General features: G+C 43.1%; 1 protein-coding gene across 21 annotated transcripts in view; it reads left to right on the top strand.

Annotated features, from left to right (window-relative positions):
- The window catches only part of PCBP3 (poly(rC) binding protein 3), a 298571-nt gene that overhangs the window by 247732 nt on the left and 35467 nt on the right, over positions 1-15372 (top strand). For 9 of the 21 annotated variants that reach the window (XR_004234122.1, XM_031968308.1, XM_031968309.1 and 6 more), the window contains 2 exons: positions 232-381; positions 9145-9288. Coding sequence is in view for 19 of the 21 variants with exons in the window: in XM_031968308.1 (XP_031824168.1) it covers positions 232-381; positions 9145-9288 (294 nt within the window). In the remaining 2 variants the exon portion in view is untranslated. Of the gene's footprint in view, positions 1-231; positions 382-9144; positions 9303-15372 lie in introns of all 21 variants that reach the window. The other 12 variants (XR_004234123.1, XM_031968312.1, XM_031968313.1 and 9 more) reach the window with 5 other exon arrangements.

The following is a 15372-nucleotide window of genomic DNA, read 5'->3' as shown; positions in this document are numbered from 1 at the left end:
GCAAAGGTGCCATCCAAAGACCAGTGATTGTTTGGGAGAGAGACAGAGAAAGCCGGTCATTGTATCTTGCCACAACCGAATGGATGTGTATGGGATTTGCTAATGATGAAATGTACAGGGCACATCTTAAAGCAAGATGGCGGTCTCAAGGAAACTGTTTATCTTTTCATTTCTGCTGATCCAACAGTCTTCTTTCTCTCTCTTCTTCTTCCAATTTCCTTGTTTTTCCAGTCTACAGGTGCTCAGGTTCAAGTGGCGGGGGACATGCTGCCCAACTCGACAGAGCGGGCAGTGACCATCTCGGGGACCCCCGACGCCATCATCCAATGTGTCAAACAGATCTGTGTGGTGATGCTGGAGGTACAGTCTGTAACAGTGGGGGTAATGTATAGCGGCTCTCAACCTAACAAATCTTACCTCTGCAAACCGCCGGGCAGCCATTGATTGCTTCCATTGATCACAAGCCATGGGTTGACCCATTTCTCGTTTCCTGGTAGCATTCCTTATCCTCTTCAGACTATTCATTTGCGCTTAAGACACATGGATGCGTTACATTTGGGGACCTGGATTCAGGCCATCGTCATTCATGTGTGACTTCCTCTGAATCCATATGGGATATTGAGGGGAATCAGCTGTAAATTTCAGCCCCACTCTGCCCCAGTTTGAAGGACTGCAGGTCTGCTTCCCCCCAAAGTAATCTAGCATTGGATTGGATCTTAGAGAGGACCAGTCTCTGCTTCCTCCTTGGTCCTACCTGGTGATCCAGAGCCCAGCCCGTGGCAGCTACATTTGTTATCTTTCAGCATAAAAAATAAATCTTCAAATATTCCATGCTGCTTGGAAAAGGACCAAAAAAGCAGCCAGTCCCCTTGAATTTGGGAAATGGAAAGCAACTAAGGAATATTCTAGAAACTAGAGGGAATGGTTACCAGGAAGCTTCTCAGACATGTCCTGGGCTTATGGATGGGAGAAATATGTGTCCCAGAAATGGTTTTCAGGAGTAATATTAAAGAACACAGAATATATGTGTGTGTGTGTGTGTGTGTGTGTGTGTGTGTGTGTGAGAGAGAGAGAGAGAGAGAGAGAGAGAGAGAGAGAGAGAGAGAGAGAGCTGAGCACCCATTTTTAAGACACTGTAGGAAATACAGAAAAGGATGTAATATGCTCCTTTCCTCAAGGGCCTAACAGTGAGAAGCTGGACAATGCAAGAAGTCCAGGACAAAAGTCATTACCATCCAAGAGCCTAACGAAGTTCCATGGGAACTAAAATGTGCACCGATAACCCAGGAAAAGAAATGTGGAGTAATTAAGCAACAACAAGATGGCATCTCATGGAGGATTTCTATTATGGTCATCATGATAGTCAGAGTTGCTTAGGAAAATGCCCAAACCACAGATGATGGGAGGAAGTGCTAAAGAAAGCACAGCTCAGGTCCAGAATTCTCTATCTTTGCATTATTTATTCTGCTTTTATCCAACTAAAATGCGCACTTGGGAAAGAGAAGAGAAGGTGGCAAATAGGAAAAATCATGCATCAAGCCACAAGACTCTCATTATTTCTTCCAATTCCAATGATCTTCATGTGGCAGAAGAGAGATTCTGGGTTCTCTTAAAGTAGCCCAAATTGACTGTCTGCTGTCGAAGGCAAGGATCTCATCTTGATCAACTTAATTTAAGCTCTTGCTATATGAGGTAAATAGTGCTATAAAAGACTCATGTGCCTACGAAAAGGACAGTCCAATTTTCACTGTATTTGACATCTTCAGTTCTTCAAAGATATGGTTCCAGCCCTCCTCTCACTTGCAAAGGCTGTGACCTCTCTGTGCCCAAATCAATAACTTTATGGGATGCTAAATAATCATAACAATAATAATAGCAAAAAATACTTAGTGTCAAGGCTTCACTTGATGGACTCCCAGAAACTTAACTCAGAGAACTTCAGTGGAGGGACAGTGGGAGCACTGGCCCAATGGGTTCCATTTTAACAAAATGGGAAAGCTCAAGGTTGGAAAAGGTGCCATTTTCCGCATTATAAAGTACAATGAAGAAGCAATGAGTTCTAATCCTTTCAAGGTAATTAGTCTACTCTGATGTGGACACCTCCATTGCTTAACTCTTAAAAGACAACAACAACAAAGAAGTTAATATTGAAATTATCATTCTTGGATCATTCAACTCTTGAAAAACTATTGTAATGATGTTATTCCTTTTCGTGATATTTTTTCCTTTCAAGGTCACTGACCTTGGCCAGGCCACCCTATGCCCTTTTCTTTATCTGAAATAAAAGGGGGTTAGATTTGATGGCTTCAATCCAGCTTTTAGGATCCTAGATCCTGCAATCCTATTCTTAGACACTTTTAAAATTGTCCCAGCACTTGCTCTTGCCCTATTAAAGCCTCCCTCTCTGCCAGGATTTTTAAAACATTAATTGTACTCTAAGTTGTTTTAAGTAAGATGTTTTCTTTGAAGTATAATATTCAGTGTGTCACAGGGAAAAACATCAAACTCTTCTCTGTTTTCTTCCATAAATTTCTACTTCAAACCACAAAGCAAGCATGTTTCCATGATCTGCCCAAGGAGAACTCTCTTGAGAATCTGATGCTGACTCTGCTGGAGACCACACTGCTCTTGCTCTGCTGCATCTGTCTGATGGACTTTGTCATTCTGGGTACTCCTGCAAGACTGTCGATGTCACCAAAATTTCTTGTCTCTTTCAGAAAACTGTCATACTTTATTCCTAAGGAATATATAAAATGTCACATGTATGTGTACATGTATGTTGAGTGTATTAATTTAGACCACTAGCCAATCATATGTATTTTATCCATTTTGATACATCCATGATCCACTGCTCCCTCCACTAGGTCAGATCACAACCCACTCCACCTTCTTATCCAAGGACTCTGATCCTTGAGTCCTACAATATCCACAGAGAATCTCTCCCCCAAATCAAGAATCATTCTTGGACTATGTTTCCCATACTACTTTTCTCATCAATGACTTGCCCCCTCTCACATCCTGTTCTGCACGTCACTGCTTCTGAAGCACAGGTCATTGGTAGTGAAGCTACAGCTTGCTTGTATCCACCCTAAAACTTTCTGCCATCTTGAATCTTATGAAATCACTTTGGTCCATAATTCCACAACTTCAAGCAAGCATTATTATCAAACCATCAATGAGCAAGGATTGATTAAACATTACTGGGTGGCCAGTACTATTAAGCACTAGAGATATAAAGGAAGATCAAAAATAGTCCCTGCCCTCAAGAAGCGAATACTTGAAGAATAACAGCATTAAAAATATCAATTTGGGGGAGGGGCATAGAGCAAATTGGGTCTTTGAAAGCAAGGAACAGCTCCTCAGATGCCATCCATGCTGGTCTCCTCTTTATTTTCAGTTTAGGGTTCAGATCATGGCCCATTTGCAGTACTTATTAGACACCAATTTACTTGATGACCTTACTGGGCTGCCTATACAGATGTAAATCATGTGGGCGATGTGCAAATGTCATCCATTGTCTTTTACCTGTGTGGGTTGATAGGACAAGTTCTTTTGAGAGGCCATACTTTTCTTAAGGAAGTTCCATAATTTCCTGGGGCTCTATGCAGTCAGAACATTGTCATGGGAAACAGGATCATATAAAGCACTTCACCATCTATCAGGAGTGGTTCTTCCATCTGGGTAGGGCTGCACAGGACATCCTCCATGACAATGGCAGACAATTCTGATGAGCATGTATCCTCCTATTTTATGCTGTGGTTGAGTTTGTAGTTATCTCTGTAGCTATACATGTCACTGGCATATAATAGGATATGAATACATTTATGGGAGACACCTCGTTGGAGGGAAAGTCTTCAAGATTTGTCATTTTTACCAGATCAGTTTTTTTCTTTTTATAATCAACAAATAATAAACAGAGCCAGATTGTGTATTCTCCACGCCTCCTCAGTTCAGTCAATTGTGCAATTGTAAGGATGCTGTCAACAAGAGCAAGAGTCTACAGATTTTACTCTGTTCTGTTCCATTCTGATAATTTCATTAAGGACGCCCTCAATTTGTATATAAGCTGTTCTTACAAACATTTATAGAAATGAAAAACTGGACCAGTCACTTACTAATTACTGATATCAACTCGGTTACATTCTTTTGGGCAATAATACAATCTGTGGTTTTTATAACTGTTCTTTTGCATTATTGAGATAGCCTTAAAATGATCCAAAGCGTCTCTTAAATTGAGTTGCCTGTAATAGAAATTTCCTTGATAAATATTTGGTCAAGTTACACTTTCCTACTTAATTTTCTTGAGCACCATTGTCACTTCTGATTTAACAAATTATATATCAAGGAGGAGGGGTTCGATGTGGTGGCTACATTGACACCAAATATAACAATACATCACTACAAAAGTGCTAGCTAGCATGTTCCCTTTCATTCCTTCACATTATGTCTAAAGCACTGGATGAAATTTGGCTTAGGTGAGTCCCTCTTAGGCAAATTCTCTGCACGTTTCTTTCTTATACTCTTATACTTATATCGACTACATTCTTTGTTATAACCAATGTTTCATATCAATTAAATCCTTCTGAATATTAGTAATAATCAAAATCAATGTCTCTACCTTTAATTGTTCCCTATTTTTTCATTGTCAGTAGCTTATTTAAATAGGTCAAATTAGAGCTGTTGATATCACACGTAGCCTTTTTTCCAGTTATTGTTATCATTGTTGTCAACAAGACATTACCTATTTAATTTTGTTGTTGTTATAGATGTAGTCAATAAAAACCATGACTCTAACCAGTAAATGATTTTACTGAACAGTCAGGTGATCCTGAGATTATGCTTATATCAGTAAGCAATCATTTTCTGTCTGTTAAAATCAGAGCCATTTTTTGAGTGGCAATGTTTAGTTTTTAGCCATATTCCAGGGACTTACAGTTTTCTTCTTCAAAGAAGTATTCAGGATTTACATGTGTGAATTATAAGCCTTTGGAGCCTTACTGGAGCTAAACCTTATGTTTTGATACATTCGTCTCCATCAGTCCAAGTTCCCATTCTCATATTAAAGTCACTGAATATCTTTTAAAATTGATTTTATGTTCAATTCACCAACAAAGAAAGCATTTCCATTAAAAAGTACAATTTTTAAAAAGACTGCACACAAAACTGCTTTACAATGTACAACTTGATATTTTCTCCAAATATACAACAAAATTATCATGTAAATTTCTTTTTTCCTTTTTTCTTCCTTCCTCATTCCTGCCCTAGAGATGGCTACATTAGACACAAATGTGTGTGTGTGTGTGTGTAAAATTATTATATACATACTTCTGTTAGTTCTTTCTTTGGATGCCAGTAGCATCTTTCTTCATATCTTCTTTATTTATAATTTGTGTTTTTATAATAGCCAAAATTACTTAGTTGCTCAAAGTTGTTCTTAAAATAATATTGCCATTACTGTATATAGTGTTCTCTTGGTTCTGCTCATTTCACTCTTCAGCATTTCTTACAAGTCTTCCCATGCCTTTCTAAGATGATTGAGCTCATCATTTCTTGTAGCACAATAGTATTCCATCAAAATCACACATCACAACTTGTTCACCCATTCCTCAATCGAAGGGGATCCCTGCAATTTCCAGTTCTGTTCATGGAAATTGTTGAATTGCTTTGGAAGATCTTGCCAAGGGCTTTAGAGCATGTCTCTACTCCATCCTCTTTAACCAATGTCGACACATGAGGGCAATTCTCTTTCTGCTCATTTTTTGTATGAGCATCGGGAGCATTGCAACATGCCAGCTTCAAGTGTCTCATGAAATGATATTTTCCATCTGCTTTGGAGTACAGGATTAAATCAATTCTACAGAACTCTCTTTGTCTCTTGGATCCATTTTTGCATTGAGCTACAATATTTTTGTCTTCAAGTTTCATTTATACTAAAACTGTCAAGAAGATATCAGTTCTTCGACCCATAACATATCAACTCATTGATGATCAACCTTCTAGAGTACAATAACTTAATTAATGTTTGGAGACAGTCTAAAAACAGTGGGACTCGGAACTTCCCATTCCTTTCCATCATTCTGCCACTCATCTCTGGGGATATTATTGCTCAAAGAATTCATAATTTAGGCTCTGGCCTGCAGGTGATCTTTATTCTTGAATAAGTTGGCCTTGGATAGCATAAACATTCTATCACTAGGACCCTATTGGAGGGCTAATTAGAATCTGCCCAAATGATAAATCCACTCCCATAACCATTGAGAACCATGAGCCAAGAACCAAATGAGGTATGAGAGAAACATTTTGGGGAACATTCAACTCCTCAAAATAAAAAAAAAATTTGAAAGCCTTTCCAACTTGCTGCTTATGACAGTTTCAAAGAGGGTAGCTAAAGGGGTTTGATCATATAATTAAAGCTTCCCAAGCAACAGAAGCAATATTAACTGATGGGAAAATGAGAAATCAAAAATATTTTCCCCCTAGCTGGAAGAGCAAGAGTTACGTAAAAAAAAAAAAAAAAAAAGGCTTTAATTGTCCAAAGTGAGTCTCAGTTGAGCTCTTTTGCCCAGTCAGTCATCACCACTGGTCACATTGCTATCTGCAAGGAAAGGCCTATTAAGTGCTGTGGGAAGCTACAAAGGAAGTAGATCCTATTTTTGTCTTGAAGAGCTTGCTAAAATGTTTCAAAGCAAAAACAGAAATGCTACAGAATCACTGAGTTGGAAGAGAAGCCAGACCCCAACTAGATTGATCTCTGTCTGAATGGGAAAGAAGGTGGCTCACACCAAACACACTCCAAGAAGTGTATACAGAAATGGCACGGGCAGATTTCAAAAACATTATGGAAAGAGGAAGAGGAATAGAACATCTCAAGCAGTGTGATTACATACCCTGGAAGTTGGTCCTATTCTAAGGGGATATAGAAGAGATCATGTGAATGTAATCAACAGTTAAATTGTGAAAACACCTCATGTCATGAAGTAGAAGATGGCCAAGGTCATTGCAATGCCCCACTGACAAAAAACTTAGACCTTCGAATGAAAAACGAGTTTGGAGAGGAAAACAAGGTTTCCAGACTGCCTTTGCCTATGGTGATCTTTGATCTCAGGTTTCACGAGCCCCATTTTACTTCATAGAACCTTGGAAACAAGAAAGATCAGAACTTCTCTACAATAAACCCCTACTGGAAGGAGTCTTGGAAAAGACTAGACTACTGGGATTCTAGGCACGACAGTTTGAGAGCTCTGATAAATATTAATGGAAGAGAGGATAAAGATATCAGAATGATGAGGGCCATGAGATCGTGCCCATACAGGGATCAATTTAACAAACTGGGTATAGGGGATGGGGTTTAAAGGGGACAGGAAAGCAGTCTTCAATTGTTTGAAGGATTGCCATTTAGAGAAGGATTTGCCATCGGTCTGTTTGGTCCAGGAGGGCAGAACTGGAGTACCGAGTGGAGGGGACCAAGAGGCAGGAAAAACTTCTCAATAATTAAAAAGTGGAAGGGGCTTCCTTGTGATGGATTACCCACCACTAATAGACTCCAAACGCATGCTGGTTGATCTCTTCTAGGGAGTGTTAATGGGAAATTCTTGTCTAGATTGGATGAAATGCTTGTGAGGTCTCTGCCAAGTTGGGACTTCTTTGAATCCAGGAGAAGTAGCTGAAAGGAGAGATTTGGTACTGCTCCGAGTTAACTTTATCCCTAGCCAGCTTTCAGCCCTTGTGAGCCAGAATATTGGGCTCATAAACAGCACAAAATGAACTGTAGAGAGGAAGGCCAGGTGAAACCCAGCACTCTGCCTGAGAGGGGGTCAATGGCAGTTCCGCCGACCCATGAGATTAGCACTCTGCAGCTCTCCACCCTCCAAAGAACACTGGCTTCCTGGGCCAAAGTTGTCCCTCTCAGACCAAGTCTACACAACAGTGACAGAGTGGCCTCCTGGAGGACAGTGTCGGTGTATATGGGTGGGGATGGAGCGCCTCATTGCTTCCTTGTGGACTGGGACCCTCCCTCCTTGTCTGGCATCCCATCTACCCACTGTTACACACCAACACTTCCGACTGGGCAGGACAAGGTATGTGCAGGGCGGGGAGGGAGGAGAACAAAACTGCCTGGTTTGGATCTGTTGCTTTGTGTAGATTCTCCCTTACTGAATTCCTCACAATTTGAATATGTGGTCTTCAGGGCCTGGAACACGCGAGGCGTTGGAGAACATGGCCCTTTCTGGGACATCCCCAAGTGCAGGTCTGCTGTACAGTAGCCGTGACCTCTCTAAATCCCATCCAAGGCATTATCATCTCTGCTGAGATCACCATCCATAGGAAATGCTTTGTGAATGTTCCACCTCCATGCACTCTGCCCAGAATGTCCGCAAGCCCCCTTTCTCCTCCTGGGAAGTGAGGGCGAGGGCAAGCAGGAAGCCAGAGGAATCCCGTGTCTACTCACAGCACCCTCTACAAGGGGGTGCTCAGCTCGGGTGGCCTCAGGAGAACAGAGCTGGCGCTCAGCAGTCACCCAGCCCAGCCCTGGAATATCGGTCCTTGTCTAGGCGTGTGTCGAAAGACAAAAAGCAGCCTTCTTAAGGGTGCACCGGAGAGCCGGTCTATGGTTAGAGTACTCCTCCTGTACTTCAGGGCAAGATGGGTAGTGGCCTTCAGAGGCAGGAAAGAGGTCTAGGAATGGGCTGAGTGGGGCTTGGCGAGTTTCTGATTTCTAATCAGACAGACATCATGAGACCGCTAGGTCCCAAAGGAGTAGGGCCGATGAGAATGGCCTAAAGAGAAGAGCTCTCTGGGGACTGAGCCCAGAAGGTACGGTGGGGGAAAATCCTCAGGGCAAGGAAGGTGGGAGGAGCCTCCCCCAAAAGTGGGGCCTGAGAGCGCATCCTCCTCCCTCCCAGCCCCCTCTCGCGGCCGGCTCTGGGGTCTGTCTCACAGCTGCCCTCTTCGGATGCGTGTCAGGCAGGGCTGGCCTGCGGATCCCCGAGTGATCCGAGTGAGGAAGGAGGACAGGCTCCGAAAAGGCGACGCCTCCCTGGCCTCTGCTGGCCCCGGCTCGCTGCGTGCTCTTAACTCTTCTGATGGCCATCTCCGGAAAGCTGTTCTAATGTTCTCTCTCCCTCTCCTTGTCCCTTTTCCTAGTCCCCACCGAAAGGTGCCACCATCCCCTACCGCCCAAAGCCCGCCTCCACCCCTGTCATTTTTGCAGGTGGTCAGGTAAGAGCCGACCCGCTTGCAGCCTCCACTGCCAACCTCAGCCTATTACTGCAGCACCAGCCGCTGCCCGTTAGTGCGCTCAGGTTTTCTCGCCTTCTCACTTGCATGGTCTCGTCCCGTTCATAGCATGCCCATACAGCTGGGCACAGAGCTCTGCGCCATTGCCACGGCTGGCCAATCCAGTCCAAATGGGCCCCATCCATCCTGCTTGATGGGAAAGCACTGGGCTTGCCTCCTCTGCTAGGACATGAACTGAGGAAGGGGAGACTCCTGTACCTAGCTATCTCTTTCTGTCTATCTGTCTATGTCTCTTTCTCCCTCTCTTCCCCTCTCTGCTCTCTTCCTCCCTCCCTTCCTGCTTCCCTCTCTTCCCCTTCTGCCCCTCTCCCTTTCTCTCTGTCTCTCTCTCTCTTTTTCTGTCTCTGTCTCTTTCTCCCTCTTTCTCTCTCTGTCTCTCTCCCTCCCCCCTCCTTCAAAAGATTAGAGAAGACAGATAAATAATCAATGACATAATGAACTGAGCAGAGAGATTGGCTTAGAGTCCTCAGAAAGGAATACTTGAACAGAACCGTGTTGTTTCCCTATCTATGAGCATGACTGATGACCAAGCCCTGAAATTCACGTCTATAATTGTGTATCATTATTTCCCTCTAGTTCTCTTCCCAGACTAGTCCTAAAAAACATTTTCCTTTGTTACTAAAGTTAGTCAACAGCACCAAGTTTGTTTTAGTTCCATTCCAGACTTCTAATGGCCCATCTGTGGTAAACTGATCTGAAAAGCAGCAGACCCATTTTTAGGCAGAAATTTTGTCTTCCACGTCCCATAGTCCTGCTGTCCTATCCTAAAAGGGGGCCCCCCACAAGGGCTGAATTCTGGGCATCTCCCTACACAAGAACACAGATGCTGCCCAAAGAGACAAACGGAGGCAAAAAAAAAGTCAGATGCCCCCAAATAACCAAGTGTCCTTGAGACCGGCCCCTTACCTATTGCCTGTTTTGGTAAAAGAGCTATTGTTAAAATTTCCCTCCCTCCCTCCAGAAGGTTTGGACCCTTCATTCAATCTGCCATGGGAGACCTCTAAGAGGGAGTGCTCAGCCACTGACCACTTTCAGCACCTGAAACTTCTAGCTGTTCATCCTAAACTTGTGATCTCTCTGCTCTGTTTTCTCTCCCAGTAGATAAAGAGGACTAGATAAGTTACCAAGAAAGGAATAGGAGCCACTGTTCATCTCTGTGAATTTAGTACATAGCACCCTAGATAGTGCAGAAAAGAGTGTTAGGGAGTTGGGTCTTTCCCTTCCCTTCCTGCACTCATGCCTCCATGATGCTCTAGCCCACAATGGCTTCTAGGAAGCCATCACCCCCGTCCCCACCCCCGGTATGTACATACAATGGTACAAAAACCAATACTTGCCCCTTTCTCAGCATTTGTTGGCCTTCCATGCAGTCACCAAATTTGGACCTGATGCATAATTCACTACCAATTGTTCACGCAATCAGCCTGTGGATGAGCTCTGGGCCCAGCTGTTCAGTGAATTGTATCTTTATAAAAGGGAGAGTAAGACAGAAGCCTTCCCCCCCCCCCCTTAGCTGAGAAATTATTCAGCTCAAATTGAAACTATTCCAGGAAATGCAGAACAGGTGGCATGTAAATTTCAAATATAGGCGTGTAAATTCACATTATATCAACATATACATCCTCACATATAAATTGGGATATTTACATAAAACTAGAAAAGAAGCACGTTAAAATACTCCCCATCGCTGTACTCGATCCATGGGGGAGTCCTATCAGACCTATTGCTTGGTTTCATAAGGAACGTAAATGTTCACCCAACATTAGGTTGTTGTTTTTTCTGTCACAATAAAATCTGATTCAAATACTGGATTTATAAAGGAATCTTATCAGATCCTCTATATTGAGTTATAAATTACCAGAAGAGACTCATGAGACAATTTTTTGGTATTTCATTAAAATATCTAGTTTATAGACTTAAGTGGCATAAGGTTTTTCTAGTAGAGATATTGGGCTAATTAATAAACTAGGAACTCTGAAGAACGGAAGGCAATCCCAAAAAAGGGCTGCTTATTTTCCATCACATATAACATGGGAGATGGCAAGGTCTCAGGGGAGACACGGCTTTATTCCAAAAAGCCCAATTCTGGCCCTGACACTTAAGAGCTTTGTGACCTTACGTAATTTACTTTGCATCTCGAAGATCCAATTTCTTTATCTGTAGGGGGGGAAAGGGGGAGAAAACTGGTATCTACTCCATAGGATTGTGGGAAGGAAAGTACCTACATGACTATAAACATTTTAAGAATGCATTCTAAGTCAAACTTTAAAGAAAATTGAATTTTCTGAGTCCCATAACTAAAAATCCTTTTGGGGTTTATACCTTAAAGATGTTGAGACAGCTGCAGAGTTTCATAGTGTACTTGAGTTCAAATCCAGCCTCAGATGCTAATTAGCTGTGTGAGCCTGAGCAAGTCGCTTGAATCTACTGGGGAAGGAAATGTTAAAGCATTACAGGATCTTTGCCAAGAGAACTCCCCGACAGCATAGTCCATAATATCCTGAAGAGTTGGACAGGACCAAATGACTGAACAGCAACAACAAGCTAAGCTAGACAGCGGTACTGATCATACACAGAGCTTAGCAGCATAATGACAAGGCAAGAGTTCATTCATTCATTCCAATGAAGAATAGATTTAGTCAATTTAAGGGGAGAATAGAGACTCTGAGCTGACTGACAATTATATTTCCAAGGACTGGTGACTGCCCCCCTCGCAGCTGCTCTGGGCACTCTGTGCCTACCCCTTTGCTAGAGCAATTGGCCAGCTGGGACTTGGGTCAAATGAGCTGTTGCGCTCCACGCTGCAGCCCTAAGGTGGCAACTATTCAAGTCAGCCAGTGTTTGCAAGCAGACCAAGAGCACAGAAATAAGGATGGAAGGTCATGGACAGGAAGCCAGTGCTCTAACCTGGGCATTTCCTTCTGAAGGTTTCCCAAGGACTGACTGGCTTCCTCCAGGATCTCAGGATTTGTTCCATACCTTGAGTGAATCACTAGCTCAGCAGCCCTGGCACATATTCAGAAAAGCTGCCCCCCCATTTCCAAAAACAACCCCAGAAATGGAATCTGATTTGGAGACAAGTCTCCAGTACTTTGAGCCCTGGCGATCAACAGTCATGGGCCTGTGGTGCAACTTCAGACACAGCAAAGATACAATCACTGACCATGAGAGATGCATGTGTGAAAACCAACCTGACTGGATCGTACAAATACGTCAGATAAGAAAGCATGCAATATCCAGAATGTACATTTGCTTTCTGGATCACCTGCAATGTGCACTTTGTGTGAATTCTTTGCCTCCTTCCCCACGTGACCCTCTGAAATCACCTGATCCATTCCACTGCATTCTCCTAGTTTCTCAAATGTGCTAAGATAGAGTTGGGTTCCATTTAAAAACTCCCAGACTCCCCAAGAGGTGACCCACATGGTCCAAGGATTCTCCAACTGGCAGGAAGATTAACTACAGCTTTCCTATAGATAGGAAGCTTCTGAAATTTGTCTGTGTCAAGAAGCAGAGGACAAAACTTCTTGTCCCTTGCTGGCATAGACATGCCCCTCTTGGGTGACGAGAGCCATACCCGTGCTTGTGACTTGAAACCCTTACACAGCCTGCCCAAAGTCACGTGCCAGTTCACAGAGCCCCGGCTTGGGACTGGAGCTGAGGAGCACCTTTTCTCCCCAGCTGAGCAAGTATTTTGTTCAGGTGGTCGACTTTTCTGCATCTGATAAGATTCCTTTATTTGAGAGTTACGTTTCTTTAAAAACAAGACAATGCAAGCCCAAATGTATGCTCTATCAGCAGTCATTCTCACTTTGTGGTTCAGGACTTACCCCAGTTCCCTCCCAAGATGGGATGGGAAAGTGCTCATGGCCCAGGCTGGAGATTGTTTTCAGTTGACCCACACATGGGCAGCACAAAGGGCCTGGTTTTATAAAATCTGGGCTCTGCCTGAACTTCCATCTGAAATACGGGCTCCATTCATGATGAGTTTTCCTGCTTGGGCATAGTCAAAATGGGACGAATCCTTAAACAAACCTTTCTATTGCACATGGTCAGCACAGTTCAGCAAATGACTGGTTGGATGTGAATTCTAGGCCGGGCCCTCTCACCAAGTAGTTTTGGACAAGGGGGCTCCCATCTTGGCATTCTCTCAATGGAAGCCAGACCCGTCATTCTAAACAGTTTCCTGGGAGAGTAGGGTAGAGACTCCATTTTACACGTCAATGAAGTGAGCCAGAGCAGCAGCCTCCTCAGTCAGGCTGTTTTGTTTTCTAACTGATCTCACTGGTTCCCTGATGGGGAGCACCATTACCCACAGGATAGGCCTTGTCTCAGACTCCTCATTTACACTCCTCCCTGTTCTCGGTCCAGAAAGGAGGGGGCCGATCAAATTGACTGTCTTTGGCCAGACTGGCATTTCATGGGGGGGATTTGAGGAGGCCCGAGGGCCTCCCACAGGCCTCGTCTCTACTCTCCCTTTACAAAGTATGGTTCATCTTCTGTTTTGCCATGATTTTGGAACCATCTGAAATCATCTTAACCAAGAAATTGTCTCTGGTAGTCCCAGAAGCCCTTTGGGGCTGGGGGATGGATTTGGATTTGGTCTCTTCACCCACACCACATGGAGAATCACAAATGAGGGCTGAGTATGCAGGACTGAAAGCACTGCCGTGACTTGGATGTGGGAGGGCTGGGTGGGAAGGGGTCCCAAAGGTCCCTGTAGTGACAAAAGTAGTTGTATAGACTTTTAAGTGATTCCCATATTTTGTAGGTTAAAAAAGAAGCATCTAAAAATTGGGTATATTACACATCCTTTGGCAACCTGATCTCAAGGGGCCTTCAGAGAATAGTCATTCTTTTAAAGCTCTGGACTTGATACATTCACTACATGTGTTTTTATTTTGATTATTATTAATTTAGCTTTTGCTAACTAGTTCCCAGTTGACATTAAGCCCCTTAAGCAAATTAACAAAAAATGTTCATTGGGGCAAATGGCTCCTTATCCTTTTAAAGGTATTTTGGCTGATTGAAAAAAATATACTTTTTTTTTTCTGGAAACTCATTTCAGTGGCCATGGCTCATGTGAAGGCCCAATTGGAACACTGTGACTCATGGAACTGTTGGGAGGCCACACCCATCCCTCAATGTCACACCTTAGTAGATTTTTTCTTCCTTAAGGAAGTACAAAGTACATCGAAGGAAATTCATTCTCTGCTAACTAGATGGATTGGTCCCATGGAGGAGTCCTACATTCCCTGGGTTATCCTGTATTATCTAATACAGTGGAAAGAAGGCTGATTGGGAGTCAGAGCATCTGGGTTCAAATCCCAGTCTCTTCTACTTACTAGCCATGTGAGCTTGAGCAAATAATTTCCTCTCCCTGCCTCAGTTTCCTCCTCTACAACATGAGAAAGTCAAACTTAGAGACTCACAGACTCCTAAATCTAATGATCAATGGGACTTTAGAATGTGTTCATCCTCATCACACTGTCAACATGAGGCCTCTAAGGTCCCTTCAGAATAAGATCTGGGAACCCACGAGTCCATGCAAAGGCCAACAGGAGGAGGAATGGGCTCCTTATTGTTGACTCATCCTGCTAGGAAGGTAAAGAAAGAAACAAAGGTCGGAAGCTTTCTGGACCCACAATGTGCTTCTCCAATCACCCCACTCCCATAGACATTCACATATATCATTACAAAGTTGCCATGTGAAAAAGCAGAAAGCCTCTGTTCTGGCTGCCCAGTTTTACCATGAAGAGTTTGCCACTAAAATGGCATCCATTTCACATTTAACCTTGTCAGGAATATGCAAGTCTCCTAATTCCTGTGTGAAAGAAAGGGGGAAATACACAATATACACATTCATATGTATGTGTGTATATTATATAGTTTGTATATAGACATTTGTTTCTATGTCTATGTTCTTTCCGTAGACGGGCATTGAGGACCTATGTGTGAGACCCTCTACTAGACACTAGGGTAGATGTGAGAATTGATGACATTCCCATGAAGCTTATGTTCAAGGAAGACTCCTGGCTAAGGCTGAAAGTTGACCTACACCAAGCTATCCCTTCA

This window comes from Sarcophilus harrisii, chromosome 4 (genome assembly GCF_902635505.1).
Source record: "Sarcophilus harrisii chromosome 4, mSarHar1.11, whole genome shotgun sequence".
NCBI lineage: Eukaryota > Metazoa > Chordata > Mammalia > Dasyuromorphia > Dasyuridae > Sarcophilus > Sarcophilus harrisii.
The sequence above is the reverse complement of the archived record's forward strand: the minus strand, read 5'-3'. Positions and strand labels throughout refer to the sequence as shown.